Here is a 24,339-nt window from a genome sequence, read left to right on the forward strand (position 1 = left end):
CTTAGACACCGATTTTGTGAGAGAAATAAATTAAATAAATTGTGTTAAATAATTCTACTTGAATTTTGTATTGTTAAATTTAATAAAAAACTGTTCATAGGTGTGTACTAGGCTAATGACCCTGGAGCCTTTACAAACCTAGCCATAGGATTACCCTGGCGTAGTGCCACCAGAGCTTAGTTCCCAGTGCCTCTGTCGAGTAGAGCCACTGGAGTTATCCCCGGAGTGTTGTTTCCCATCCACTCAAAGATTTCTCTTGAAGAGGTTCAACGAGGTGCGCTGCTTGACATGTATGGGAATGGCTATTCCATAGCATGGGCAGTCTCTGGGTTATGAACCTGTCCCTCCAGCATGTTCTGTTAATTGCGGTAATGAGCGTGTGGTGCGGAGGGATTGGGATTTCTTTAGGATGTAGCATTTCTAGCAGAGCTGGTCAGACATGGCTTTGTAAGTCAAGCAGAGATCGCCTCTAAGTAGGCGATATGAGACAGAGAATATTTGGAGTTTTTTTTTTAGTCTGTCCATATAGGACAAGTGTTCAAGGCCTAGGATCCTTTTTGTGAGGTACTTTTGCGGCCTCTCCAGTTGTTGCAGATGTCTAGTGAGGTACATGCCAAATGGGACACTGTACTCTATGTGGCCTAATGAGGGAAGAGTAGAGGGAGACAATGACCTCTTTCTTCTTGGATGCAAAACCCTTAGTAATGAGATGTGCCACATAGAACTTTCTGACCACAGTGGCAATGTGGTGATCAAGAGACAGGTTGCCGTCAACCTGTGTTCCCAGATCTCAACGCCTTCTGTGTTCAGTGGACTACCATTAAATGTGGTAATTCATGGGAACCGGATTTTTCCCAAAGGGGATGACGACATCTTTTGACATTGAGCTTAAGGCCATGGTTCTGACACCAGTCTGTCTCAGAGGCCATTCTGTAGGACGTCAACATCACTTTGGGAGTTAATAGCTCCCAACTTGCAATCGTCTGAGAACTTTGTCAGCCAGAGTCCCTTCGTGTCGGCCTGGACTTCAGAGAAGTAGATACCAAACAGGAGAGGACCCACGACCGAACCCTGTGGGACTCGACTAGTCGTCAGACTGACTTGGAGACAGCTACTTTCACACTGTGGGTTCTGCGAGCCAGTTTGCAACCCACCTAGTGATATAGGGGATGATACCTAGCTTAGTGAGTTTTTCTAGGATTCCCGAGTGGGGAATGGTATCAAAAGCCTTGGCCAAATCAAGGTAGGCTGTTATGAACCACCTTGCCTTCATCCACAGCTCTACTGACCGACTCAAAGAAGTTGAGCAGGCATGATCTACCCTTCACAAAACCAAACTGTGTGAGACCCAGAGTTTGGAAATTCCTTGTATCCTTGTTTATGAGGTCCATGTGATGCATTCCATAGCTTTGCATATCAGCCTCGTCAGGCTAATGGGGCGATAGTTCCCAGGGTCTGTAGTTGCTCCTCCTTTGTGGAGAGGGCAGTGCGCCATTCGGTAGGGACAAAGCCTGAGGTGAGGCTGTGACTGAACAAGGCACACAGGTGAGGTGCCAGTTCACATACAACACAGCCAGGGATATTGTCAGGTCCCACAGAAGCTGTATTCTTCACCTTGGACAGTGCTGTCTTAAACTGTGCAGCAGTAATACTGGGTGCCTGGCAATCTTCTGGTATTGTTTTGAGGAAAAAAATAAAAAAGCAACCATTAAAAACTACTACAGGGATTTTAACTCGGCTGGTTCAATGGAAGGCAAAGTTATATTTTCCAATATGAAAGTTTCAATTCCAAGGAGGAAAATGTGTTTTCTTGGAGTTCTTAAGTGAAGGACCACATCACTGAAAGCCTTGACAGAAGGGCAAGCAGAATGTGGTTTACTGGACAGGATAGATGGTAGACAAGCACAGACTGCAAAAACTTAAATAAGCCACATTTGAATGAAGTAAATAGTAGGAAAACAAACGAAGTATGGGACAGTGTGGATATCGAAGCCTTGTGTCACAGACGAAGGCAAATCTCTCCAAGCAAAACATCCCTGCATTAGGTCGTGTTAATACATACTCAGCAATAAAGAATATGAGCTATTAAATTCTTGCAGTTATATCCTCCAAGCTAAGAGCTTAGATGCTCCCATTTTCAGACTGGGATGCAGAACACCCTATAGAGTTGCCAATTTGTGCAAACGTAAATGGCTATGATGCAAAGACTCAGACTTCTTAGTAGTTAAAACCAAGGTGATCTGGGTCAAAAGTGAGCCATCAAAAACAGACTTTCCCTCGTTATCGCTTAGAAAAATACGTCCTTTTACTCTGCAGAAAACAAGACCTATACAAAGAATGGACTCCACTGAAAGAAGATATCTTATCCCATCATTAAGGAGAAGAAACTTTGAGATAACCATTACGATGGGTAGCACAGAAACTCACTTCTAGAGAGCTTTGAATTTGTGCAACTGGATCTAGTTTCCATAAAAAGCCAACAATTCTACTGTTAAATACCTGTGCTCGTTGATTTTGCAAGCGTTCTGCAATTCAATTCCCAAATCTGAACTTTAAAATATGGTTCTTCTTGGCATGTTCATATACATCAGCATTGTACTGTATGGTCAAGTGAAAATTGCCCTGAAAGGTTAAGGAACCACTATACAGTCTTCACCTTCACAATAAAAAGTTCTCCTATACAGTTATAGATTGACAAGAGAAGATCAAATATAATGTTCCTCAAATATAATGTTCTCCGAAACTGTCTGTATAACCTTTGTACTACCTTTCACTCAATAGCCAGCATCTTGCAGGCAACATTAGTTCCAAAATGCCAATGATTCAGCAGATCTTGCCAAGCCTTCTGACAATAGTTCAGAGCTAGCAAAAAAGTCACAAAATGCCTAATTTTGAACCCAACATCACTAATGACTTCTAAACATTAAACACAGAAAGAACTCCAAGAGGACACTGCTTTGCCAGAACAATTCAGGCACTTAACACATGCTCACAAAGCTGCATTATAAGTCATTTCTGAGCCGTCAAGCAGTAACCGCAGCGGCCAACACCCATTCATTCCACTTTATGGGACGGGTAATACTATAATGTGGCTGCCATCCAGAAAGCCATTTTTCTTCTTCTTAAACCCTACCATATCTTACATATGTTCATAAAATCTAACAGGTGGCCATGCAATGGGGCACTGCAAGGGATTCTCAACTTCTCCAGCTGATGCTTCCCCACATAAAACCAGTTTCCTGTGCTCTTGGGGCACTCAGTCCACCTACAGGAGACACCTCTCAAAACCTTTTCCTGGAAAAGTTGAACAGGCTCCACCTTCTCAGTAGGTCTCCTCCCTAGGGAGCTCAGCCAGCTCCACCCTATCAGTGGTCTCCTCCACAGGTGGCTCAGTCAGTGCCCAGATGGCTGCTTAAACCAGAGTTGTCTGGGTCAAGCAAAGGCATCATCCTTCTGTACCACTGGGTCTGTGCACTTACTCTACCCTACCTGATACAATGGCAATCTTCAAAAACCTTGAACTGATTTAAAGTGAAACGAATCTTATAAGAGGTTTCCAGTACAAGTAGACAAAGCATTCTGTTACATTCTTCTCAAAGCCTGGAGATCTACCACTTGGCAGTCGGGGTTTCAAGAATGACAAGTTTCACATACTTAAGGACTACAGATCAGCAACAAGTGGCAGGACTTATGCTACAGACATTAAAACTGCTCAGCTGATTTTTTCAAGACTGCCAATTCCTTAAGTTCATATGTTCACTAGGTTAACAAGCTACTGATCCAGAGGACCACTAGTAGCCTAGCCACAACATGCCATATCAAAAGGTACCCATCAACATGACTAATCTATACTTACTTTCGATCACCTTCAATGAGGCCCTCAGAAGCTAGACCCAGATTACTTATGACTGCTGATCTATTCATACAGGTTGGGTCTAAAGTTATTTGTTTTATATCGCAAGGATAGAAGAGAGTCTCAGGAACATACATCCATCATGTCCAGCAGGTCATATTTATGTTTCGGAGGAAGTCAAGATCTCGAGCAGGTGTTCATGCCATTATTAGTTTTGCAGATGTGCAGGTTGTCTCATAGGAATGGATCAATCGAGGCTCTGTAGGAGACGCACTCACCCTTCAAGTAGTATGAAAATAAAAAAAGCAAAGCTTTAAGGTGGTCTGGGCAGCTCTTTAGAAAAACATACCCATGATTATCTTAAAACGAGAAAAACACTGGTCTCTCAAGCTGGTTCATATTCTTAGATGGTCTGAGTACATAAAGGAGCATTGCACTTTATTATGAATATGATGGAGAAACAGAAATACGATAACTTCTTTAGATATAAATATCTCTGGTGTGTAGTTTGGCTAGGTGAAAGGATTTCCTAAACATTGAATAGATGGTTACAAAGGATAGTTCATTGTCATTTCAATGGATTTAGTAGGTTGGTTAAAAGAAGGGAAATTATTACACTTTTTTCCATCCAGACCTCCATAAACTTTTTCCCCCAGTACAGTTACTCCTTCCTGCCTAACTTGCCCAACCACCTTCCATCGGAGTGCTTTACTTACAAGTTATACACGCACGCTCAGCAGAGGCATTGGCTGGGTGTCCCATTATTCACAGGGTCAGGGGATTTTTTGCTCACTTATGCCCCTCCCCTATGTGCCCAGCACTAGCCAAGTCTTGCTGGGAATAAGGAAACTACGGAGTGCTCCCACCCTTCCAGCCTTGCATCTAACTTCCCTGAGCACTAGCCTCCACAAGCCACTCAACTGGAGACAGACACGTTAGCACAACCCCCCCCCCCCCCCCAGGATAGGAACAGCCCATCCTCCCTGCCAACTCTATCGAACGCCCAAGCCACCTGGGTCATAGTCAAGGCTTTATCCCACTATACAACCTGAGCGGCAAGATTGTATATGAAACAAAGTTGTCTGAATACAAAATTTTCAACATTTTTCTCCAAAATGCAAAGGACTTTTATCAGCCCTGATTTGCAAAGCTTGGGAATGGACTTTACTATGGCTTTTGTCTTGTAAAGATGGTGGGCATGTCATGTAATTTGCATAATAAAGTAAACCATAGCAACAAACAGTTTGTTGCTGCATAATAAAGTAAACCATAGCAACAAACAGTTTGTTGCTGAAAGATTATCCAAAAGAATATGATTTTTTTTTTTTTTTTTTTACTGAAATGGGGGGGGTTCCTAAACACCATCACTGGTAGAACTTTTAATCTAATCTAGAACAGAAGTTGCCATTAGGATTGGGAAGAGATATCTTAAGCAATTCAGAAAGAAACAATGGGAGGATATACCATTCCTTGTGGAAAATGCACTTCTTGCCAATGTTACATTGAATTTTCAATATATTAATGGAATGAAATGAAGCTCAGGCTCCCTTTTCCAGCCTCCATATGCCTCATTACCTCTAACAATGAGCAGAAAAATAGTTGCCTGAGAACTAGAGCATACATTAAGCATTGCTATGTGCTTACAAATGAGCCTCTTAACTTCCACAGTACTGCAAATGTTCAGAGCTCTATCTTCAAACAGTAGATCTCACCTATGCTATGCCTGATGCTCCAAAAATTGCCATCTCCCCCAGCTTATAAAAAAGCCCATAGGGTTTTCTATTAAGAATAGAATTTTTCCGTGTGCCATAACCAAATTTTATCTAGTCACTATGAATACCACCTTGGATTTACCCTTTAAACAGGCTATGCCTAGTGAGAATGAGACTAACGACATTGTCCTGTTCGATTCTCAACTAAAGCATCTTCTGCATGGAGACATGCATGAATGGGCGTACCTTCGTTGAAGGTTGTACGTCAGGGCTGGCAACTCAGTACGTAAAAGTCTACTGCCAATCATTAGTGGACCGGAGTTCCGCTGTGGTGACCCCTAACCGGGAAAAGCCGAAAGATATAACAGTTGTCAGCAAAAATAACAGATTGAAACAAAACGCCAAAGGCACCAAAAAATACTTAGTCCAAGGCACCCAGAAGATTATCTCAGATCTGATAAAAGGTTTTAACAAAAATGTACTGTATAAAGAGAGTGTGTTTATGATTTTTTTGGCTGAATAAAATTGGAATTATCCTTATATCAGTGGCTGAGTTCATCTTATGGGTGCCTATAACAAAATGAAGCACACTATTTGATTCTGGTATAAACAATTTCTCATTACCAGATCAATTTTGTATTCTGTATTGAGTATCAGTTCCATATTTTTGTATATTCTACTAATTGTATGCACTACTTTTTCTTCTAATTTCTCTGTTGCAATTTAAAACATCTTTGTTTTCTCGATTTATCTAGCTTATGTTTTCTGCCCAGGTCCATGTGCAAATGGGAACAATCCAGTAGAGACAACCTAGTCAAAGCACCACAACAAATATAAACACAGTCCTTCCATAAGGTTTGCCACTGAGCCAATTAAATGGTTTTCTAAATTACCTGGTAACAAAAAATTTATAAAGGAAATCAGCTGGCACTCCAATAACAAATCACGGTGCACAGGACAACAAGATCTCAATTTTTGTGAAGAGACAATGTCAATAACAATTATTATTACTATTATTAAAAAAAAGAATCATTATAACAGATACTAATAGAACAAAGAAAGAACTGAATGATTTTAGCTGCACAAAACACACAAATATAGCAAAACTGATCTTGCATCTGACACACATGGATAGGAAGCCTATTCCAGAGAAGGGATAGTCTCTGGGATAAAAAGTCTCTAGCAGGTCCTATTTATATCACAGGCATGGTTTTAAGTCTTTAAAACAGGTAATTTTGGTGCTATTTGGGTGATATTTTACTTTACTGGCTCACCTGGAGTTTCACGCTGGAGTGGCCATGGCACAGATGATTGACTACCAAACCTACATATGAAATGAGGCATGACTGACATGCCATTCATATTAGCCGGTGCATACAATACAAAGCAATGCAATAGTAAACACAAGCACTTTTTTACAAACACGACCTCTTTAATGCAACTCCGGATACCCAGTAAACTGTTATGCCATGCATACAATACAAGTAATTTTAAATGCAAAGAATCTGCTACTTATGCAGAGAAGCACCCTTGCCACCTTCAAGGTAAATTAAGATAATTGGAAGAACAGCCTCAAATTCTTCATTACATGCATCTATATTTGGTGTCTGTCCTATATACTTTATTGCCATAGTTATTCTATGTACGTTGTTGTTATTTTATATAATCTTATTCTAACTTTGTGTAGAGCTTCAGATTCTGTGTTCGGGTTCGTACGCATGTAAATAAAATGCTTTCCTGCGTAAATTCTTAAACTAGTCAGGAAAAAGAATGGCAGGTGGCTTTGTCTCTCATTTATGGAATAATATTAGTTGCTCCACTGTTTATAAAACAGATGTTGGCGGATCAGAGTAGATGTAGCAGTGTGTGGCTTTATTGGGCTGGCAGGATGCATAGTATTTTGTTTATTCCACTAGATGGTACCATCAGATATTTAGTTGTTGATGTTGTCTTTATTGTAGCAATTCTCTAAAGCCAAACAAATGCATTGAATTGTACATTTTACTATCCACACTACATTATGTGGTATTTGTCAACTTAGCACAATGTAAAAGAACTATGTAAATTTCAGAAGGAGCAGAAATTAGCAGCGAGTCTGATGAACAGAATTACCTTCCTGGACAGTAAAAACTGTAAATGTGTGTTTCCGTTAGTTCTTCGACTAATGTTGGAGTGCTAACGTTCGCACAATGTAGCACAAAAAATACTTATAATTAGGAAAGCATTTCCGGGCCTCATGCCTCTTCTGTGCATAAGCTACATCAATGGCAACATCATTAGCAAAGTAAACTACTTGCAGTTCCTGGAATATTAAATAAAAGTTATGATTTAGTTTCTACAATATGTGATATGACAGTGCTTACTGCTACTCACTTGTACAGTAATTTAATATTCAGTATTTTACAGTGATTTAATACATCTTGGGCGGGCCCTGGGCAGTGCTTGCTACTGCACATCTGGTGAGCCAGTGAACTACAATATCGCAGCTATTTGTTTTGCAGATAGACCCAGAGTGGGGTCTGACAAGACAGTGTATGCCAGGCATAGACCTCCCCTGAACAGCCTAAAAAGGAGACAGAATACAGTGATAGGGCCTTGAGGTAGTCTGCATAGGACATGTTACTTACTCCATTTTTTTTTTTTTTTTTTTTTTTTTTAAAGACGTATTGGCTGAGATAATCCAGTGATCTACGTGGTTCAAATCGCAGGAACGAGGCACAAAAGAAAAAAAAAAATAAGTGAATCGGCTTGATTCGCTTTAGCGGTGTGTATGGGTTGAACACATACCTCTCAAGTATCTTGGATTTTGACTCAAATTTTAGCTGTCCCTCTAAATCCCTCCTAAAACTAGTGACCTTTGGAGGAAAGATGGTGAATTACACTTGATGAATAACTGCAATGATTAAAAGTTACACTTTTACTTCAAAAAAGTATACTAATTTGTGTGCTCTGATTCTGTCAATGTCTCAAGTTAATAGTGGGAGTTATGTTAAGGTGGAATTTGATGTTTTCAGTGGGTATGACTTAGTTTGTCCTTAAATTTGGTAAATCAACGTGGAGATGTGCATCTTGGACTGCGTACTGTAAAGTTGGTTACACGGACGTTGTGCCGCCGCAGGAAATGAAAGTCAGACACCTGGGAAAATGTTTGGTTGAATTTCTGCTGTCCTGCATCATGGATTACTTATAAGTTGCACAATACTTTCTTCAGAGAATAAGGCACAGAGACCTGCATTTTTTTTTGGTAAGTTATTGGATTTATTGTTTACAAACTGTTGAAAAGAACTGAAGTTAAGGAGAATAAGTAAGGGAATATGTATGTGCACACTTTATAAAAGTACTTGTACAATGGAGGCTGTTCTGTTAAGCGGTAGTCAGATAATTTTTTGGAGTCGCTGCCAATAACTGTTTATTTTTTGTATTCAGATGGCGTTATCCTTGTCGATACTACTTGTTGGACTGTTTAGTGGATGTTTTACAGCACCATACTTGTGGATTGCTCAGTCGCTGGTTTACTGTTTGGAATGTGCCTAACACAAAACAGGACTTGGTATGCGACTTGATTTTGGGAACGGCATACCTTCAAAGAAATATTAATTTTTCAAATATTACACTGTTATTCCTACCTAAACAACGTGTTTTTGTTTTAAAGATAACATTCCCTGTGTGATTCTGCATTCATTTCTGGTTTAAATTACCCATGGGAAAGAAAGCGGTATTATCGCAAATCTGATATATATATATAAAAAACTGCACCATAAAAATCTACTGCCAATCATTAGCGGACCAGAGTTCCCCTGTGGCGACCCCTAACCGGGAAAAGAAAAAAAATTATATATATATATATATATATATATATATATATACACACACACACACACAAAATATCAGTCTAAAATTTATTTGCGAAAATACAGCATTAGTGCAGCTAACACGTCCTGCACTTCTTAGATATGACAAGCAGCTCCAGCTCACCTGAGCGCCTTTATCAACACCTGATACTGACGGTATCGTTCCTGGACAACCAAAAGCTCAACTGGGTCTACAGGTGGTGGTTCCTTTATACGCCCAGCCTTTGACTTAGCCGGGGGGTCGTTTCGAGACTTACGACCTCTGATTACCCACACAGAAGCGCCCAATGGTGCTCCACAACGACAAGACTGCGGCAGCACAGATCGTGACAAGGCTGCAGCAACACCAGCAAACAGTGCCATTCCAGATTTAACTTATACCACCACTCGAGCTAAGGGAACAAAACTCCAAGTTAAAGCTGAACCTTTTTAAGTCAAAAACAACTTGTCCGTTCAAGCTGTCGCCGAATTCAGCAACAGCACACCGATATAAGCGAAAACCTAATATGTCTATCTGTTACAAAGAAAATATAAGCTGCATTACACTTCACATTTAACCTAAGGGCTGCTCAGCGCCATTATTTTAACCTTTCAACTGCGGCGGAAATACCGCACAATGTTTTGTTTCACTCTGGGTATTGTAGTTCACAACAGTACGCTGAACGCTTTCCTACAACTGCTATTACTTGAAAAGGGGAAACGACATACAACCAGTGCTAAACTTAATTTGTAGAATAGACTGTCTTTTTTATAAAACTGTGGACTTGACATCCTACAACAATAACACTACTTTCTTTAACAATAGCTTGCATTTTGTCAGCGACTTCCTGACTGCCGCAGATGACGCCAAACAGGAAGTAGGAAGGAGATTGTTTTTGGAGCAGAGAAAAGTTAGCAGTGAAGTAAGGTTTGGTAATTCGCTGAAAGAAGTAGTCTACATGATGGGTTTATTTGGGAAAACACCAGAGAAACCACCGAAGGATTTGGTAGGTTGTTGTGTTTCTTTGATAGGGTGTAAGTTTGACAAATGATTTTCATCACTGGAGTTAGTGGGCCAAATTATTTAATTAGTTGATAGTTTGAAATGTCTACATACTCTTACCTCATTAAATGCTAGAGAATACCATGGCAGTTACGTAATATTAACATTGTTATTAACAATTTATTTATCCAGCATGGATGCGGTAATGTGTGTACTTCTGTGGTGGTATTCAATCATCGATTACTAAAAATCTCTTATTTCTGTATTCAACCGATCTTTCAACGTTTGGAAAAGGCAAAATGTAGGTAGGAGAGCCTCACCCTACACTCCACCCTTATTTACAAGCAACTCCGTGTTGTTTCTCTGTCTGAAAGAACTTTTAGATTGCGAAGGTAAAGGTAGTGACGGTACGGCTGTTGATGATTTGCTTTACACATATAGCCCGTAACGAATCAGAGTCAGATTCAGAAACAATCAAGGATAATCAGGGGCACGTTTAAAATATTATATACGATTAACTTGAGATATTGACAGACCAAGCAAATGTGAATTAATATGCATGTTTTTAAGTAAAAGGCGTCTGCATCTTGGTTGTTATTGTTTATTACGTGTAATTATCACTATTTTCTGCAAAAGTCATCAGTTTTTAGGAGGGATTAAGAGGTGCAGCTAAAATGTGAGTCAAAATCAGGGACTTCCTTGAAAATCTTAGATGTTTGAGAGGTATTCATATAAAACAGTGACCTTCTAAGTTGTTTCTGTTGGATTTATAGCTAAGTTCACATTTAAGTTTATTTAAACACCTAAACTAAGATACTTTAAAAAAGTGATCTAGAAAAAAAAGTGATCTAGAAATAATAACATATTACACCATGATAAAACAACACTAATAAAAGAGATTAAAACAGAATATAAAACCAATGGCCATGTGTGCTGTAAAGTGGCTGATCCTTATATGCCATTTCAAATAAATAGGTCTGATTAAAACCACGGAGTGGCAGATATTCCCCTAATTATACAAGTAGTTGGTTCCAGAGATACAGCCAAACAGTTTCCAGAAGTTGTCAGCAACATTCTTGTATTAACAGTACTGGTCTAGCTAATTGTAGGGCATGGAATGGCCAGTGCACCCAAACAGGCTAAACAGCTCATGAAAATGAGGAGAAACCAACTCTTGCAGGGCTAAATAAAGGAAAACGGGAGAATTTTATTTTATTTATTTATTTTATTTATTTTACATTTGTTGACCGGGAGGATCCGACTGGATGCATGTCCATTTTCAGCGGAGGCCCGGGGAGAAAAGCTCCAAACACAGGTTACAAAACATTTAACTAACAGTGAAGCAAAATATACATTCAAAATTAGAGCATTATAACTTATTCTTTCTAATTTATATTAAATGTAAGAGGAATAGGACAGTAAGGAGATGTAGAATATTTATGAGTTATAGACAGTTATTACAGCCTAGAGTGGACTATCCCGGGTTTAGGCAATGGCAACTTCGCATTGAGCCCAGATGAGTTTTTAGCTTAGCTTTAAATTGACTTAAAGTAGAGATGGATATAATATCATGGGGAAGTTTGTTCCAAATTTTACCTGCAGCGTTGGTGAGAAGGAAGTCTCCAGCAGAGTTATTAGTTTTAAGTGTTTGGATTAGGAGACGGTTGGATGACCTCAATGGGCGGGGATTATTACAAAGGGGAAGTAGTGCTTTAGAATTAGAACTTCATAGATTATATGAAATTCAGACTGTAAAGCACTTTCTTAGTATGTATGCAGCTAGTTGCGCCCCCCCCCCACACACACACACACACACTAACTGGGCAGAGCATGGTTTTGAACTAATTGCAAGTGGTCAAGTTCTGCTTCTGTCAGCCCCAGGAACAGGGTACTGCATGTCACAAAATGAAACATTGTCAGCCTAGCTATCTGGAATTTTGTAAATAATTATATATCATTTATGAATATTAATATGAAGATATTAATATGATGTATATAAAAGTGTAACAGAAAAATATACTGCCTGCACAGCTATCTGGAATTTTGTAAATAGTTATGTCATTTGTGAATATCAGCAGGATGCCTTTGCTTGTGTTACCATAGTATTATAACTGTATGTTGTCTGTATATCAAGCTGCTGGTACAGACTTGCGTGTAGAATACTGAGCTTAAGGATGTGTCCACAGTGTACCCTACTGGGAAAGAACAGAAATGTATATACATTATTGTACCTGTGTAAATTTTTTTTGTGACTTATGTATATGTTGTTCTTATTACTAAATGTATATTCTGTTTGTACTTAAACTTTTTTTATTAATATGTCTCTTTGTATTGTTTTTTGTGTGGAGCTTCTCCCCGGGCCTCTACTGAAAATGGACATATATCCAGCTAGACTAGCCTGGTTAACAAATGTAAAATAAAAATAAATAAATGTATACGTTTTAACAGTGGGAACTAGAACATAGAATGCTAACTTGCAAAACTTCAGGAAAGTAGTTGAAATTAAATTGTTTTATAATTGTGCTATAAAAGTTAGTTTCAATGCAGCAAGGAGACAGGATGTCTAGAACTAGGAAGCCTTCTGCATTGTATTGTGTTTTATTGTTTTATGTTTTGTAGCAGCTGCAAACATCTGAAAGCAATGAATTTTTCACAGGGAGATGCTAAATGCTGCATCAGCGGGGGTTGTTTGTGAGCCTGGGAACTAAAGTCAGGTGACAGAAAGTGATTCATGCTGCAAGTATCCTAGTGGCAATATTTGAGGTATTAATTTAAGAACTCTGTGAAGAGAGAGACTCTGTTTTTTGTATCTTCTCTTTGACTTGGAAACATCCACTCACCACACTTGCCTTGCTGTAAGTCGGTCGACTAGGATACAGTCATTTTTCTTAGATTCAGTAAGGAATATAGTGAAGTATAGCTTAAATGTTTTCTGCATTTATTTGAGACTGTCCTGCAATGTTGTTTTTTTTAATATTTCCCGTGGTTTTGAACTCTATCACTGTACATACATATTTAGTATTGTCATTTTCTTTTATTATTTATTATTAAATATATTTAAACTTTTCAGTTGTGGCTGGTCTGTCTAGAGATATTTAAGCTCTTGGAGTACTTGCATATCTTTTTGGTGACACTGTAGAGGCCACTCCTGATAGCCTTGCGCTTGGTCAAACTACCATTTAGATTAATAGTAACCTTGCACAGTAAGATTGGACACCCTTTGCTAAGGGCTTTAAACTATTTAAGTAGTGTCTGGCGGCAGTGGAAACTATCTTATAGTCTGGGCAGAAGGGGGCATAGCTAGTAAACCTGTGCCAGCCTTTTCCAGGTGTGGGTATAAATCAAACCTCAGAGAGTGTGTGTGTCAGCTACTTGGGCAGGGACACGAAGCACTAGTTGGGATGAGGAGGTACTGGTGTTCTTGGTTGGCCACTCATCTGAGATGTTAACCCTATAGCTGTGTTACTGGGGAGTCTTATTGGGGATCTGGAGAAAGAGTAAGAAACCAGTCCCAGACTGACTGTGGTCTCCGTGTGCTGTTAAGGGAAACTGCACTTTACTGTGTGTATACTTGTCATCCTCTGTGTGTACATTCCCCACTGTTGCCTGTGATGAGGATTGAGGCACCACACTGTAGTTGTCCAGACCAGAAGAAACCAAGTTAGTGGGATTACATGCATCCTGAAAGAGGGCAAGAATAGCCATGGTAACCATTGTAGAAGTACTAATTTTCATCTAATTACAAATCATCTATTAACTGAATCTTTCTAGAGTTGATGGTAATTTTTTTTTCTGTCACAAAAAGAGGAGACAAACCAGCTCAAGACTGTTCTGTAATACCACCATAGTGCTGTACATGGTCATATAGGATCTTGGGGTCATTTTTGTCATATGTAAACAGGAGTCTTAACAGGGCCAATATTGAATACAAACTTTGATCATTTGCCATTTGGGGTCCATTAAAAAAACGTTAATGGCTGTTTCTTTGCTCTGCTTAGACTGAGAACCTGATAAAAATGTATCATTGATGCTGTTGTCCCTTAGATGTGAATCCAGTTGCACATCTACGATCTTTTCAAGAACCTTTGGTCCTGCAATTATTCAGATCATCAAACTATAAATTGACCTTATTAAGGAGTGGAATAACTAAGACCTCCTAAAAAAAACTGATGGAAGTACTGCATCCTTAACTGATATTCACTGTTTGTTAAAGAATCAGACCTAGCACCCAGGGCTTGATTTTCCTATCTTAGTAGAACTGCTTTAGAATATACATTTTTACAGAGTTCTGTCCATTTCTTATGCTTAACCCATATTATTTATTGTATTGCATGTTCTTGAAGTGTTGCAACCAGATTATATTTATTATACCTTACCTTACGTTACTTATTTCAGTTAATAAAAAATTCTGCAGTTAAACTGGTTTTACTTTCTTGCTAACTGTATGTTTTGAAGCACAAATTAGTCTTTTGTTGACTAACTTGATATTCAAAAACCACTCGGCCTTCATCTTGTCATCATTCTGAAATGGGATTGCTGTCCCATGGCTAAATGGCGGGTGTGGTATATGGAGTTTATAACATAAAATATGCTGACACCTAGATTTAAGTAATGGTGTGTAATGTTGTACATATTTCACTTGGAAATCACTGAAGCTAGAAGCTCAGCCATGGTTTGATTGTTGTGTGCTGAGCATTTTGACAAGCATTCATGTGTTACATAGTGTCAGAACGTGGTAATTTATGAAGTGAAAAATTTATTGTTTTTAAAGAAGTTTTGTTTTTGAAAGGGCAGAATTTATAGTTACAAAAATGTTGTGGCTGCAGCCACCAGGAATATTCACATTGCAAGGCAGTGCTGCAGAAAAACAAGAGGCTTTTTATCCCGTTATTTGATTTGTTCCTTACTTCAGGCATGTCAGCTGAGAAATCTGAAAAGGTAGTGTGCCACATTTCTGTATGTTACTGGGAAAGCAGCCTTGAATGTATTTTAATACTTTTACATTACTTAATATTTAGCGAGCTAAAGTAGTAGTTAAAGTTGCTGCATTGATGCCATCTCTTTCTTTTTTTAATTAATAAATTTAAAACTCTTCTCATCTTTCATTAGAAGACTAACTAAATGTGTGTCCCAGATAACCTTAGACTTCAGCCACGCTCATTACATAGTCCTCATAGCAAACATGTTTTTTTTTTTTCTCAGCGATGGCTCCCCAAGTATGAGAATTTCTCCTAACAAATATATGTATATATTTTACTTCTTACCTAGTTGGCCCGTTCATTATATCAGTGTGAGAGCCAGGCAACCCATTTATTCCTGGTATGCTTAATTGACCCATTCTTGCCCCCTTTAGGTGAGAGTTGTGTGATTGGGAGTGGGCCAGCTTTCATATCTGATGGAATGGACTACCAAACCCCTTGGATCTCCTCCTCCCTGGGGAAGCTCCTTAAGGCTACAGTAAGTACTACCTGCTGTGAGAGGCATGCCCATTGACTTCTCAAGGCAGTTTCCTTGCTTAAGGGCCTTGTGTCCTTAGCAGGCCCATTCTCCACTTGTGAAATATCCAGTGGTCTATGTAGGTGTCGCACAAGTTGTAAGCCAGACATCCCACTGAATGGGCAAGCTGCCAACAGCTGTCCACTTCCATTCTCCCCATTCCAGCTCTTTCAGTGCTATAGCCACTAATCAAATTTGGCTATAGTTAGGTGGTGCACCACAGAGCCAGGCCTCCCAACAAATATTGAATCCATTTCTCCCTGTTCTTAATTCTAACACCTTCTCAAACAGTACTGTTTTTAAAGAAGGTTACTGCAAATGCATTCTCAACAGCAGGATTACTTAACATTTTGTAATTCTACTGGGGGGAGAAACATTGTCTCCCTCCTCAGCAGACTTTGATTATCCAAGGAACTTAATTAAAACCTCTACATAACTTCTTTCTCTAAATACTGCTTATGTTCTAGTTTTCTATCTGTCCCTATAATTACATTTTTTTTAATTTAACTCTGTATCTTTGCATACCTTACCTTATTCACATATTGTTTCTTTTAATCAACTGGTTTTCTAAGCATCTCATTCTGTTTTTCATTTTCTAAGTCTGTTTTTCTTTATTTATATGTAATGTCTTCCAGTATTTCTCTTTCTGCATTAAGTTTTATATTACAGCGTAGTCCTAGACAACACCTGTCAACTTCTGAACTAGATAAACATTGTAAATATTGTGTATTTTATTGTTCTACTTAAATGTAATTCCTTTATTTAACTTTACTGCACATTTTCATCATTTTCTTTTCTTTTTTTTTTTTGTTGGGAAGTTTGTATTACATTGAACACTTTGAAACAACCTGTGATGATATGGGAAGTGCCAGCATAGCCAGCTGGAGTATTGTGAAGAATGATATGTCCTTTGAATATCAAACTAATTTCTACAAGATGCTTGTGTTACAAATGTATTAGAACTGTATGTCATTTGTATGTCAAACTGATTTTGTACAGATGCTTGTGCTGAAGATATATTTGTGAGGTTTGCTTGTGTTAAATGTATCAACAGTGCACAACAGTGCACCTTGCTGAAATGAAAAGAAATGTACATGTATTATTGCAACAGAATAAAATTTATATATTTTTAATAGAGAACACTAAGACAGCAAAGGTTAACTTTAATAAAAATAAGGAAATGTAAATAAGCTGTTAAACCATTAAAACGGTACCCCACTGTGCTGAATAGGACCGGAGACGCTGTCTGGGATGGGCCCTTTGTTCATTAGCTCATTGAAAAGAGGGGAAGCCCTAGGCACTGCCATAAACATTTGGATGTGTGTTGTGGCCATCTGTGCTAAATTCCTGTCTCAATTTCAAAGGGAAGTACTGTGAGAACCCAGAGTCAGGTGACCAGATGAGGTCATTCTGCTAGGCCTCTTGGAAATTATATTTTACATATTACAAAGAATTATCTCAGAGTATTGAGTATTCTGTTTGGGAAGCCTGACTAGAAAGACCCTCACCCACAGCATCTTGCCTTGTGGTAGTAGGTAACTTAATTAGAGAACAGTAAAATTCTCTTAGATTTAGTCAGGAATATAGTGAAGCTTAGTTCAGAGAGTATTTTTCTTTTATTTGTAGAGTCTGTCCATCAATGTTAATTTCAATATTTTCTGTGATTTGAAGTTTGTGGTTTACTGTAAATATATATGCAGTATTTTCATGCTACTTTATTATTTATTGTTGAGTATATTTAAAACTTTTATTGTGGCTGGTCCTTGTAGAAAATATCTAATCTTTGAGGTACTTATATTTATTTGGCTACACTGTGTGGACCACTCCAGAAGGCCTAGCAGTCTTGGTGAACTACTACCATTTGCATTAATATTGCATAGTGTAATTGGATATCTTTTGTAAGAGCCTTATAGTGAATCTACCTTCTAGTTTGGGTAAAGTGGGTAATCTGTCCCAGCCTTTCCCTGGTGTGTGTGTATGGAGTGTGCGTGCCAGCTACTTGGGGCAGGGATACAAAGCACTGGGTTCACAGAGAGGGTGCTGGTGGACTTGGCTTGGATACTCGGCTGAGGACCTAAGCCTACAGCTGTACCAGTGGGGAGTCTTATTAGGGACCTGGAGGGAGACAGATATAAAGACATCCAAACCCCGGGCTGTGTGTGTCCCCTGTGTGCTCTTGAGGAAAGTTGTACTTGATACAGAGAGGTCCGCATCTGAAAATACTAAGTGTATCCATTTGTATTCCAAGTGCATGTCTCTCTCCAGTGTCAGTGACGAGGATTCAGGCTCCTTGATAACTGGCCCAGAGTGGGGACAACACATATTGGCAGCAGTGGTAGGCAGCACACAGCCATTGCCATTTGCACTAAATATACTGATATAAAATGCTGTCGTTACTGTTACTGCTTTTATTTAGATCCATGGGTTGAACCTGAAAAAGTCCATATGAGTGAGTGTCCCACTTCAGTTAACTAACAAAAAAAAATAGTAAGGATATGTTACATGTCTTGTAACAATAATGGAGGCAAGAAAGACATCCTGGTGTATGCATAAAATATAAAGCATTTAAAATTCAGGTCTTGTACATAAGTTGTGTCAATACACATAGGAGTTAAAACAGTGATTGACTTACCAGGTTCCACTGAAGTCTTACCTTTGTGTAAGCCTGACCAGTGTCATCTGTAAGGCTATGGAAAGGATCAGTAAGGCTCTAGATAGACTCTTGGCCCAAATTAATTCGGATTCATCAAGGCCAGGTCCTGCCTATTTAACCTTGTTGACTTCTTTAGAAAAGTTACTGGAGTAATGTACAAGGGCAAAACTGTGCACACTGCAGATCTAGACCTTGCAAATGTCACCATCCCACACGTTGGCATCGTAGATAAATCTTTCCAGCTGAATGTCCGTTCCTGCATAACTTGTTGGATATCATACTGGATGAGGAATAGAACACAGGAAGATGGGGTAGGTGGCTGTTTTCTTTTCTAAAAAAAAAAAAAAAAAAAACACTGTTACTAATGTTGTACCCCAGGGGTTTAGTCCTTGGGCCACTCCTCTTTGGCATTTACTTCTTTGAGGTCAAAGCTAATGTTAAGGGTTCATGGCTGACCAAGTTTGCAGACTACTATAAATTTGGTACCATTGTAAACTCCCTAGTTAGATGTCAGTTCCTACATAACTTGTTAGATAGCATATTGGCTCTGAAACAGAACACATGAAGTTAGGGTGGGTGGCTGTTCTCTTCTAAAAAAAAATAAACTAGTGGTGTAGCCCAGGGGTTCAATCATTGGGCCACTCCTCTTTGGCATTTATTTCTTGGAGGTCACATCTAATGTTAAGGGTTCATGGCTGACTAAGTTTGCAGACTACTATAAGTTAGTATCATTATAAACTTCCCAGCGGATACCAAGATCCTCCAAGAGGACCTGTACCATACAAATAGCTGGTGTCAAAACCATGGACTAAAACTAAATACCAGGAAAAATGAAGTGTATTCTTTGGCAATCATGACTCCCCTTGTAACTATCTTATTGACAGCACACTCCTATAAATTGATCTGTGAATTTGTGCTGACAATGAACTGTCTTTTAATTGCCATTTATCCACTGTTGTAAGGAAGTCCTTTTTCATTTCACAGTTTATATCTAAAGGTATTGCATCCAGGTCTAGGGATGTAATACTTCACGTCACTCAATACTTATTACCTCAGTTATTGAGTATAATGCCCCTTTTGGTATGTGTGTGTTCAAACACTTGTCACGACTGGCATAACCACAACACATTCTCCCCAAAAAAAAATCAAAAGTCTAAATCATAAAAGCTGTGCAGATCATCCGAAAGCCTTGTCCCTTTACTCAGTATCATACAGACTACTGAGAGCTGATCTGTGCTTCACGTATAGAACTTCAGCAAGCCCTATTCTGTCAGACCTTTTACACCTTTAAGTCAAATGATATTGGAAACATCCAATTGAGATCTCAATCTGTTTAGCTAAACCTAGTGAAGGGATAGTTGTATATTGAATAAAGTGTCAGTACTATGGAACCATCCAGCTCCACATAATCTTATGCTGTTCAAGTGTAATTTGGACAAGTGGATGGGTAACTACAAATTCACCCTGATTTAGCACCCCTATCCCTCATGGATAGGAGAAATGTATAAATGTCTCAACATATTCTTGTTTGGTGTCTCTAAATTCACCCCTGGTTTGGCATACCTGTCCCTCATGGATAGGGGAAAAGTGTAAATGTCCCCACATATCCTTGTTTGGTGTCTCAGAGCTAGTCATATGCAAAGTATAACGGCTAAAAACTACCATGGGAATGTAAAGTTAGATTTCTTAAGATTATGACAGATCAATAGCCTAAGAAATCTATATGAACCTACGAGGCATTGTCTTGCTTTTAATCATGTTTATAGAATCAGTGCTAGAAATAGCTGCTTTTTAGAGATGTTTAAAAAGAAATACAGATATGTTCAAAAATTGCTCTTGCTTCATATTAACAGAAACATGAAAATTAGTTCTGTTTGCGCTGATAAAGTGAAAAGGGTTGAACAATGAAATCTGGAAAAGCATCAGAAACAGTGGGGTAAATGCAAGTTAGCATGTAGGCAACAAATGCTGAGACTTAAACAAGTTCTTGAAATTTTGTTAACTGGGGTGGTCCAACTGGACACAGGTCCATTTTCAGCGGCGGCCCAGGGAGAAAAGCTCCAACATTTAAGTAAAAGTACAAACACAGCAGTAAAATTCAGTGTACATCAGTGATACAAATGCAAATCGAAAAGCATACATACAATGAAAAACATAGTTAAATTAAAACAAAAAACAAATGTTTAGTAGTACATTATATCTACATCATTTCATCAGCAGTGTTTTTGTCATAGACTGTAGTGTGAGTTACAGTGTGAGTATATAGTAAGAGAGGCAGAAATTGAAGGACATATGTAATGCATGGGCACAACTTGTTATTTAGTAGATGAATTTTTAGCAAGGTGAGTTTTTAAAGAGTGTTGTAGAGGAGGCAGAGGTCAGAGCAGACGGAAGATTGTTCCAGGTTTTAGCTATGGTGTGGGAGAACAGAGCTTTTCCAGCAGAATTATTTGCCCTCAAGATACAGAGGAGGGATTTGTCAGAAGAGCGGAGAGGACGATTTGTATTATAGGGGGTAAGAAGTTGGCTTAGTGCTGGAATTGTTTCAGCATGTTTTGTTAAATTATATGCAATGACTAGTTGGTTGTAGCTTAGGATTTGGGGAAATTCTAGCGATGTAGTTCCTGTAGTGTCTGACAGTGGTGGGTTTGAAAGGTGGAGTTACTGACAAACTTAGCGATTTTATTATAACATGATTCGAGTTTAGCAAGGTCAAGTTTTCTAAGGTGGGTTAGAATTGGTGAAGCGTATGTTAGAGTGGACAAAAGGTGAGTTTGAGCTAGGGTAACTCGTGCTTGTTGAGAGAGGGATTTATTGTGCCTGTATAGTGTTCCCATTTTTTTATGCACTTTTTTGATCGTTTGAGAAATATGGACATCAAAGAGTAGATTTTTGTCAATTTAAACACCTAAGAGTTTGGTATGATCAGATGGAGAGATAATAGTGCCATTAGTGGCAGAGATGGTGAAGGATAGAGGGGTGGACATAGTTTTCTTGGGGGTGAAAAGTAGCAGTTTGGTTTTGTTAGGGTTTAGGATAAGTTGGGTTTGTGTGATCCAGCTCTCCACGGAGCTAAAGGATTCCTGGGTGAGTTGTTTGTCGAAATATGGAGTTAATAAGCAAAATACTGACTGCAAAGCCAGGCACTGCTTCAAAATGCAGTATATTGTGTGAAGATACTTTGAAGCATTAGGGTTAAAAGACATTGAAAGAAAAAAGTCCTATCAGTGTGTCAAAAGCTGATGACATGATTAGAATGAAAAATACAAGATCCTTTTTCAAATTTAAAGCTTTACAAGAGGTTAATTGCTGTAGCACTGTTGGCAATTGGCTTTTGATAAGCTTGAAGTGATAAAATGAATTCATAATATGAGCCACTATTGGTAACCTTGATTATGTGGAGTGTAATTAATGATCAGTTGATAATGATCTTTTAATGTGATGTCAAGCACACAAAGAATATGGCAGAAACCTGATACAGCATTTGAATAGACCAAGACAGTATTCTTCCAAGTTAAACATATCTGTAGAAAGATGAGAACAACACACCTGAATTATGTAGGTCATATTTTAATTTCAGATTGACTGAAGCTGGCCAAATATATAAAGATTGGAGCAGCTGTGCAGAAGCTGGCCAAATATATAAAGATTGGAGCAGCTGTGCAGATGCTAACACCAGACGACAGGCTGGCAATGTGGTGTTTTCTTGGAATGAAAAATTAGTGTCTTGCAAAGTTTGTACCCAGTATGCCTTGAGATATTAGAGCATGATGTATTGTGGTATTGGAGCTATCAAGAAGAAAATATTTTTTGATGTGCTTAAGAATTTAGTTACAGATTCTCCCATATTGAAATATTTTGATGTGAATAAGCTAGTTATTTTGTGTGTAGATATCAGTCAGTTTTGTATGCAAACCGTTACCCTACAGGAGACTAAACCAGTTACCTGTGGGTCAAAAGCATTTAGAGATGCACAGGGGAGCTATGCTCAGATAGAAAAAGAACCGTTGGCAGTTTTGTATGGCTGTGGGAAATTATGGGAATATGTCGTTGGTAAAGAATTTCAGGTATAAACAGATCACAGACCCTTGTAAAGCGTATTTAGAAAGCCCTTGTACAAGGTACATCTGAGACAGCAAAAAAAATGTTATTTAATGTACAAATCTGTTATCTTGAAGTGCATACCAGAGACTAGCAGATGCTGAGCAGTGCATGTGTACCAGAGAAGAATGAAGGCTTGCTAGACAAAGAAATAACAGGTTATTTGGGTAGTACTTAAGTTATCAGTGACAGAAGGAACAGTAAATTAATTCCAGTTCTTGTAAAGTTATTGAGAGGCTGACTTAATCAGATATCACTAGTAAGTGAATACATTTAGAATTATACTTCTTTCTTTGGAGGAATATGTTGTGGCCAGGACTTGATGTTCATAGTTGAGAGAGCAGAAGTTACTATTCAGCTGAGAAGACAAATGCTTGAAAGGATACGTTCACTTCTGGAAATAGTAAAATGCAAAGAAAAAGAAGGGGATTTAATGTATTGACTATCAATGTTGATTTATATAGAACCAGAACAGTTGAGATGAACCATACGCAGTGCATACCATAACAGTGCAAAAAAGATCAGCTCACCTTTGAAGTCGTTTGGCCACTGATTTGCTTCAGTTTAAAGAAGACATACTTCATGTGAAGATTATTATTCAAAGTTACATGAAATAAACAGACACAAGTGCAAGTGTGATTTGTGCATTAATGTCTATATTCTTTAGTCAGTGGATTTTGCATATTGTTATATCTCTTACTGGCCGACAATACATAAATCGGGAATTCAGAAGAGTGGTTATTTATGCCTAACCAGCAAGGCATTCCCCAATCTATCCCTGATGGATCTGCTACACATTCGCAAAACAAATGTCACTAGCATTCAGAACCTACCACTGCATAGGAATGAAAAGCCTTAATTGGTTAGAACTGCCACATCAGTTAATATATATGCAACTTCTTACCATCTATAAAATTATCCAGCATCCAACTGCAACAACTATGTTCCCAGTCAGTCATTGCAATCCAGTAACCAAAAACTCCTGTCTGTTTACAAACCTAGCAAATCTGCTAGGCATTGTCTGTACTTCATACAAGGTTGCTAAGGCTGGGCCTCCTTACCTGTATCCATCAGGTCTATACCTTCCCTCCCATCTTTCAAAACCACTCTGAATGAGTTCTTGGCTAAAATCTGGCTCTGTTCTTGCTCAAAATCATGAAGGTACCTTTTCATTCCTTATACTTCATCACTCTCTTCTTCACTTACTGCTATCTAATTCTGTTCCCTGACTTTCTCTCTAAATATATCACAGACCTGTTTTTGTCTCATTTCAAATTGCAATTACTATTTGTATTAGACTAACTTACCTTTAATTTTTCTATAAAGTGTCTAAAATTTCTCTAAATATTAAATGATTGGTTAAGAATCAATACAAGGTACATGACAATGTTTTTATATTATGTCTAATTTATTATAATTATTTAAACTGCATATGTTTTTGTTTTATTTTTGAAGATTGTAAAATTATTTTTCATAAAATATTTTGCAATAATTTGGAGCTTTTCTACCCAGGCCTCCACTAAAAAATGGCCTTCTACCCAGTCGGACTTTCCCGGTAATCAAATGTCAGATAGGTAAATAAATAAATAAGGATCTAAACCACCCTTGAGTGTGACATAACAAATCATGTTGGAGGGGCAGGTGTGTGTCGAAGGATTACCCCTTCTCTGGAACAGACCCCTCCTTAATGT

General features: G+C 38.5%; 2 protein-coding genes across 2 annotated transcripts in view; one reads left to right on the forward strand and one right to left on the reverse strand.

The window, feature by feature from the left end:
- Positions 1-10,016, reverse strand: part of MRPS26 (mitochondrial ribosomal protein S26) — a gene marked incomplete in the record, with an annotated part of 434,800 nt that extends 424,784 nt beyond the window's left edge. The window contains 1 exon segment of the mRNA XM_044063985.1: positions 9,541-10,016. Coding sequence (XP_043919920.1) covers positions 9,541-9,779 — 239 coding nt within the window.
- A 66-nt stretch (positions 10,017-10,082) lies between these two features.
- The window catches only part of CHMP3 (charged multivesicular body protein 3), a 547,243-nt gene continuing 532,986 nt past the window's right edge, over positions 10,083-24,339 (forward strand). The window contains exon 1 of the mRNA XM_044063986.1: positions 10,083-10,402. Coding sequence (XP_043919921.1) covers positions 10,355-10,402 — 48 coding nt within the window. The 5' untranslated portion in view covers positions 10,083-10,354. The remainder of the gene's footprint in view (positions 10,403-24,339) is intronic.

This window comes from Protopterus annectens, chromosome 2.part2, assembly GCF_019279795.1.
Source record: "Protopterus annectens isolate FY-2018-M chromosome 2.part2, PAN1.0, whole genome shotgun sequence".
In the NCBI taxonomy this organism is placed as follows: Eukaryota; Metazoa; Chordata; order Ceratodontiformes; family Protopteridae; genus Protopterus; species Protopterus annectens.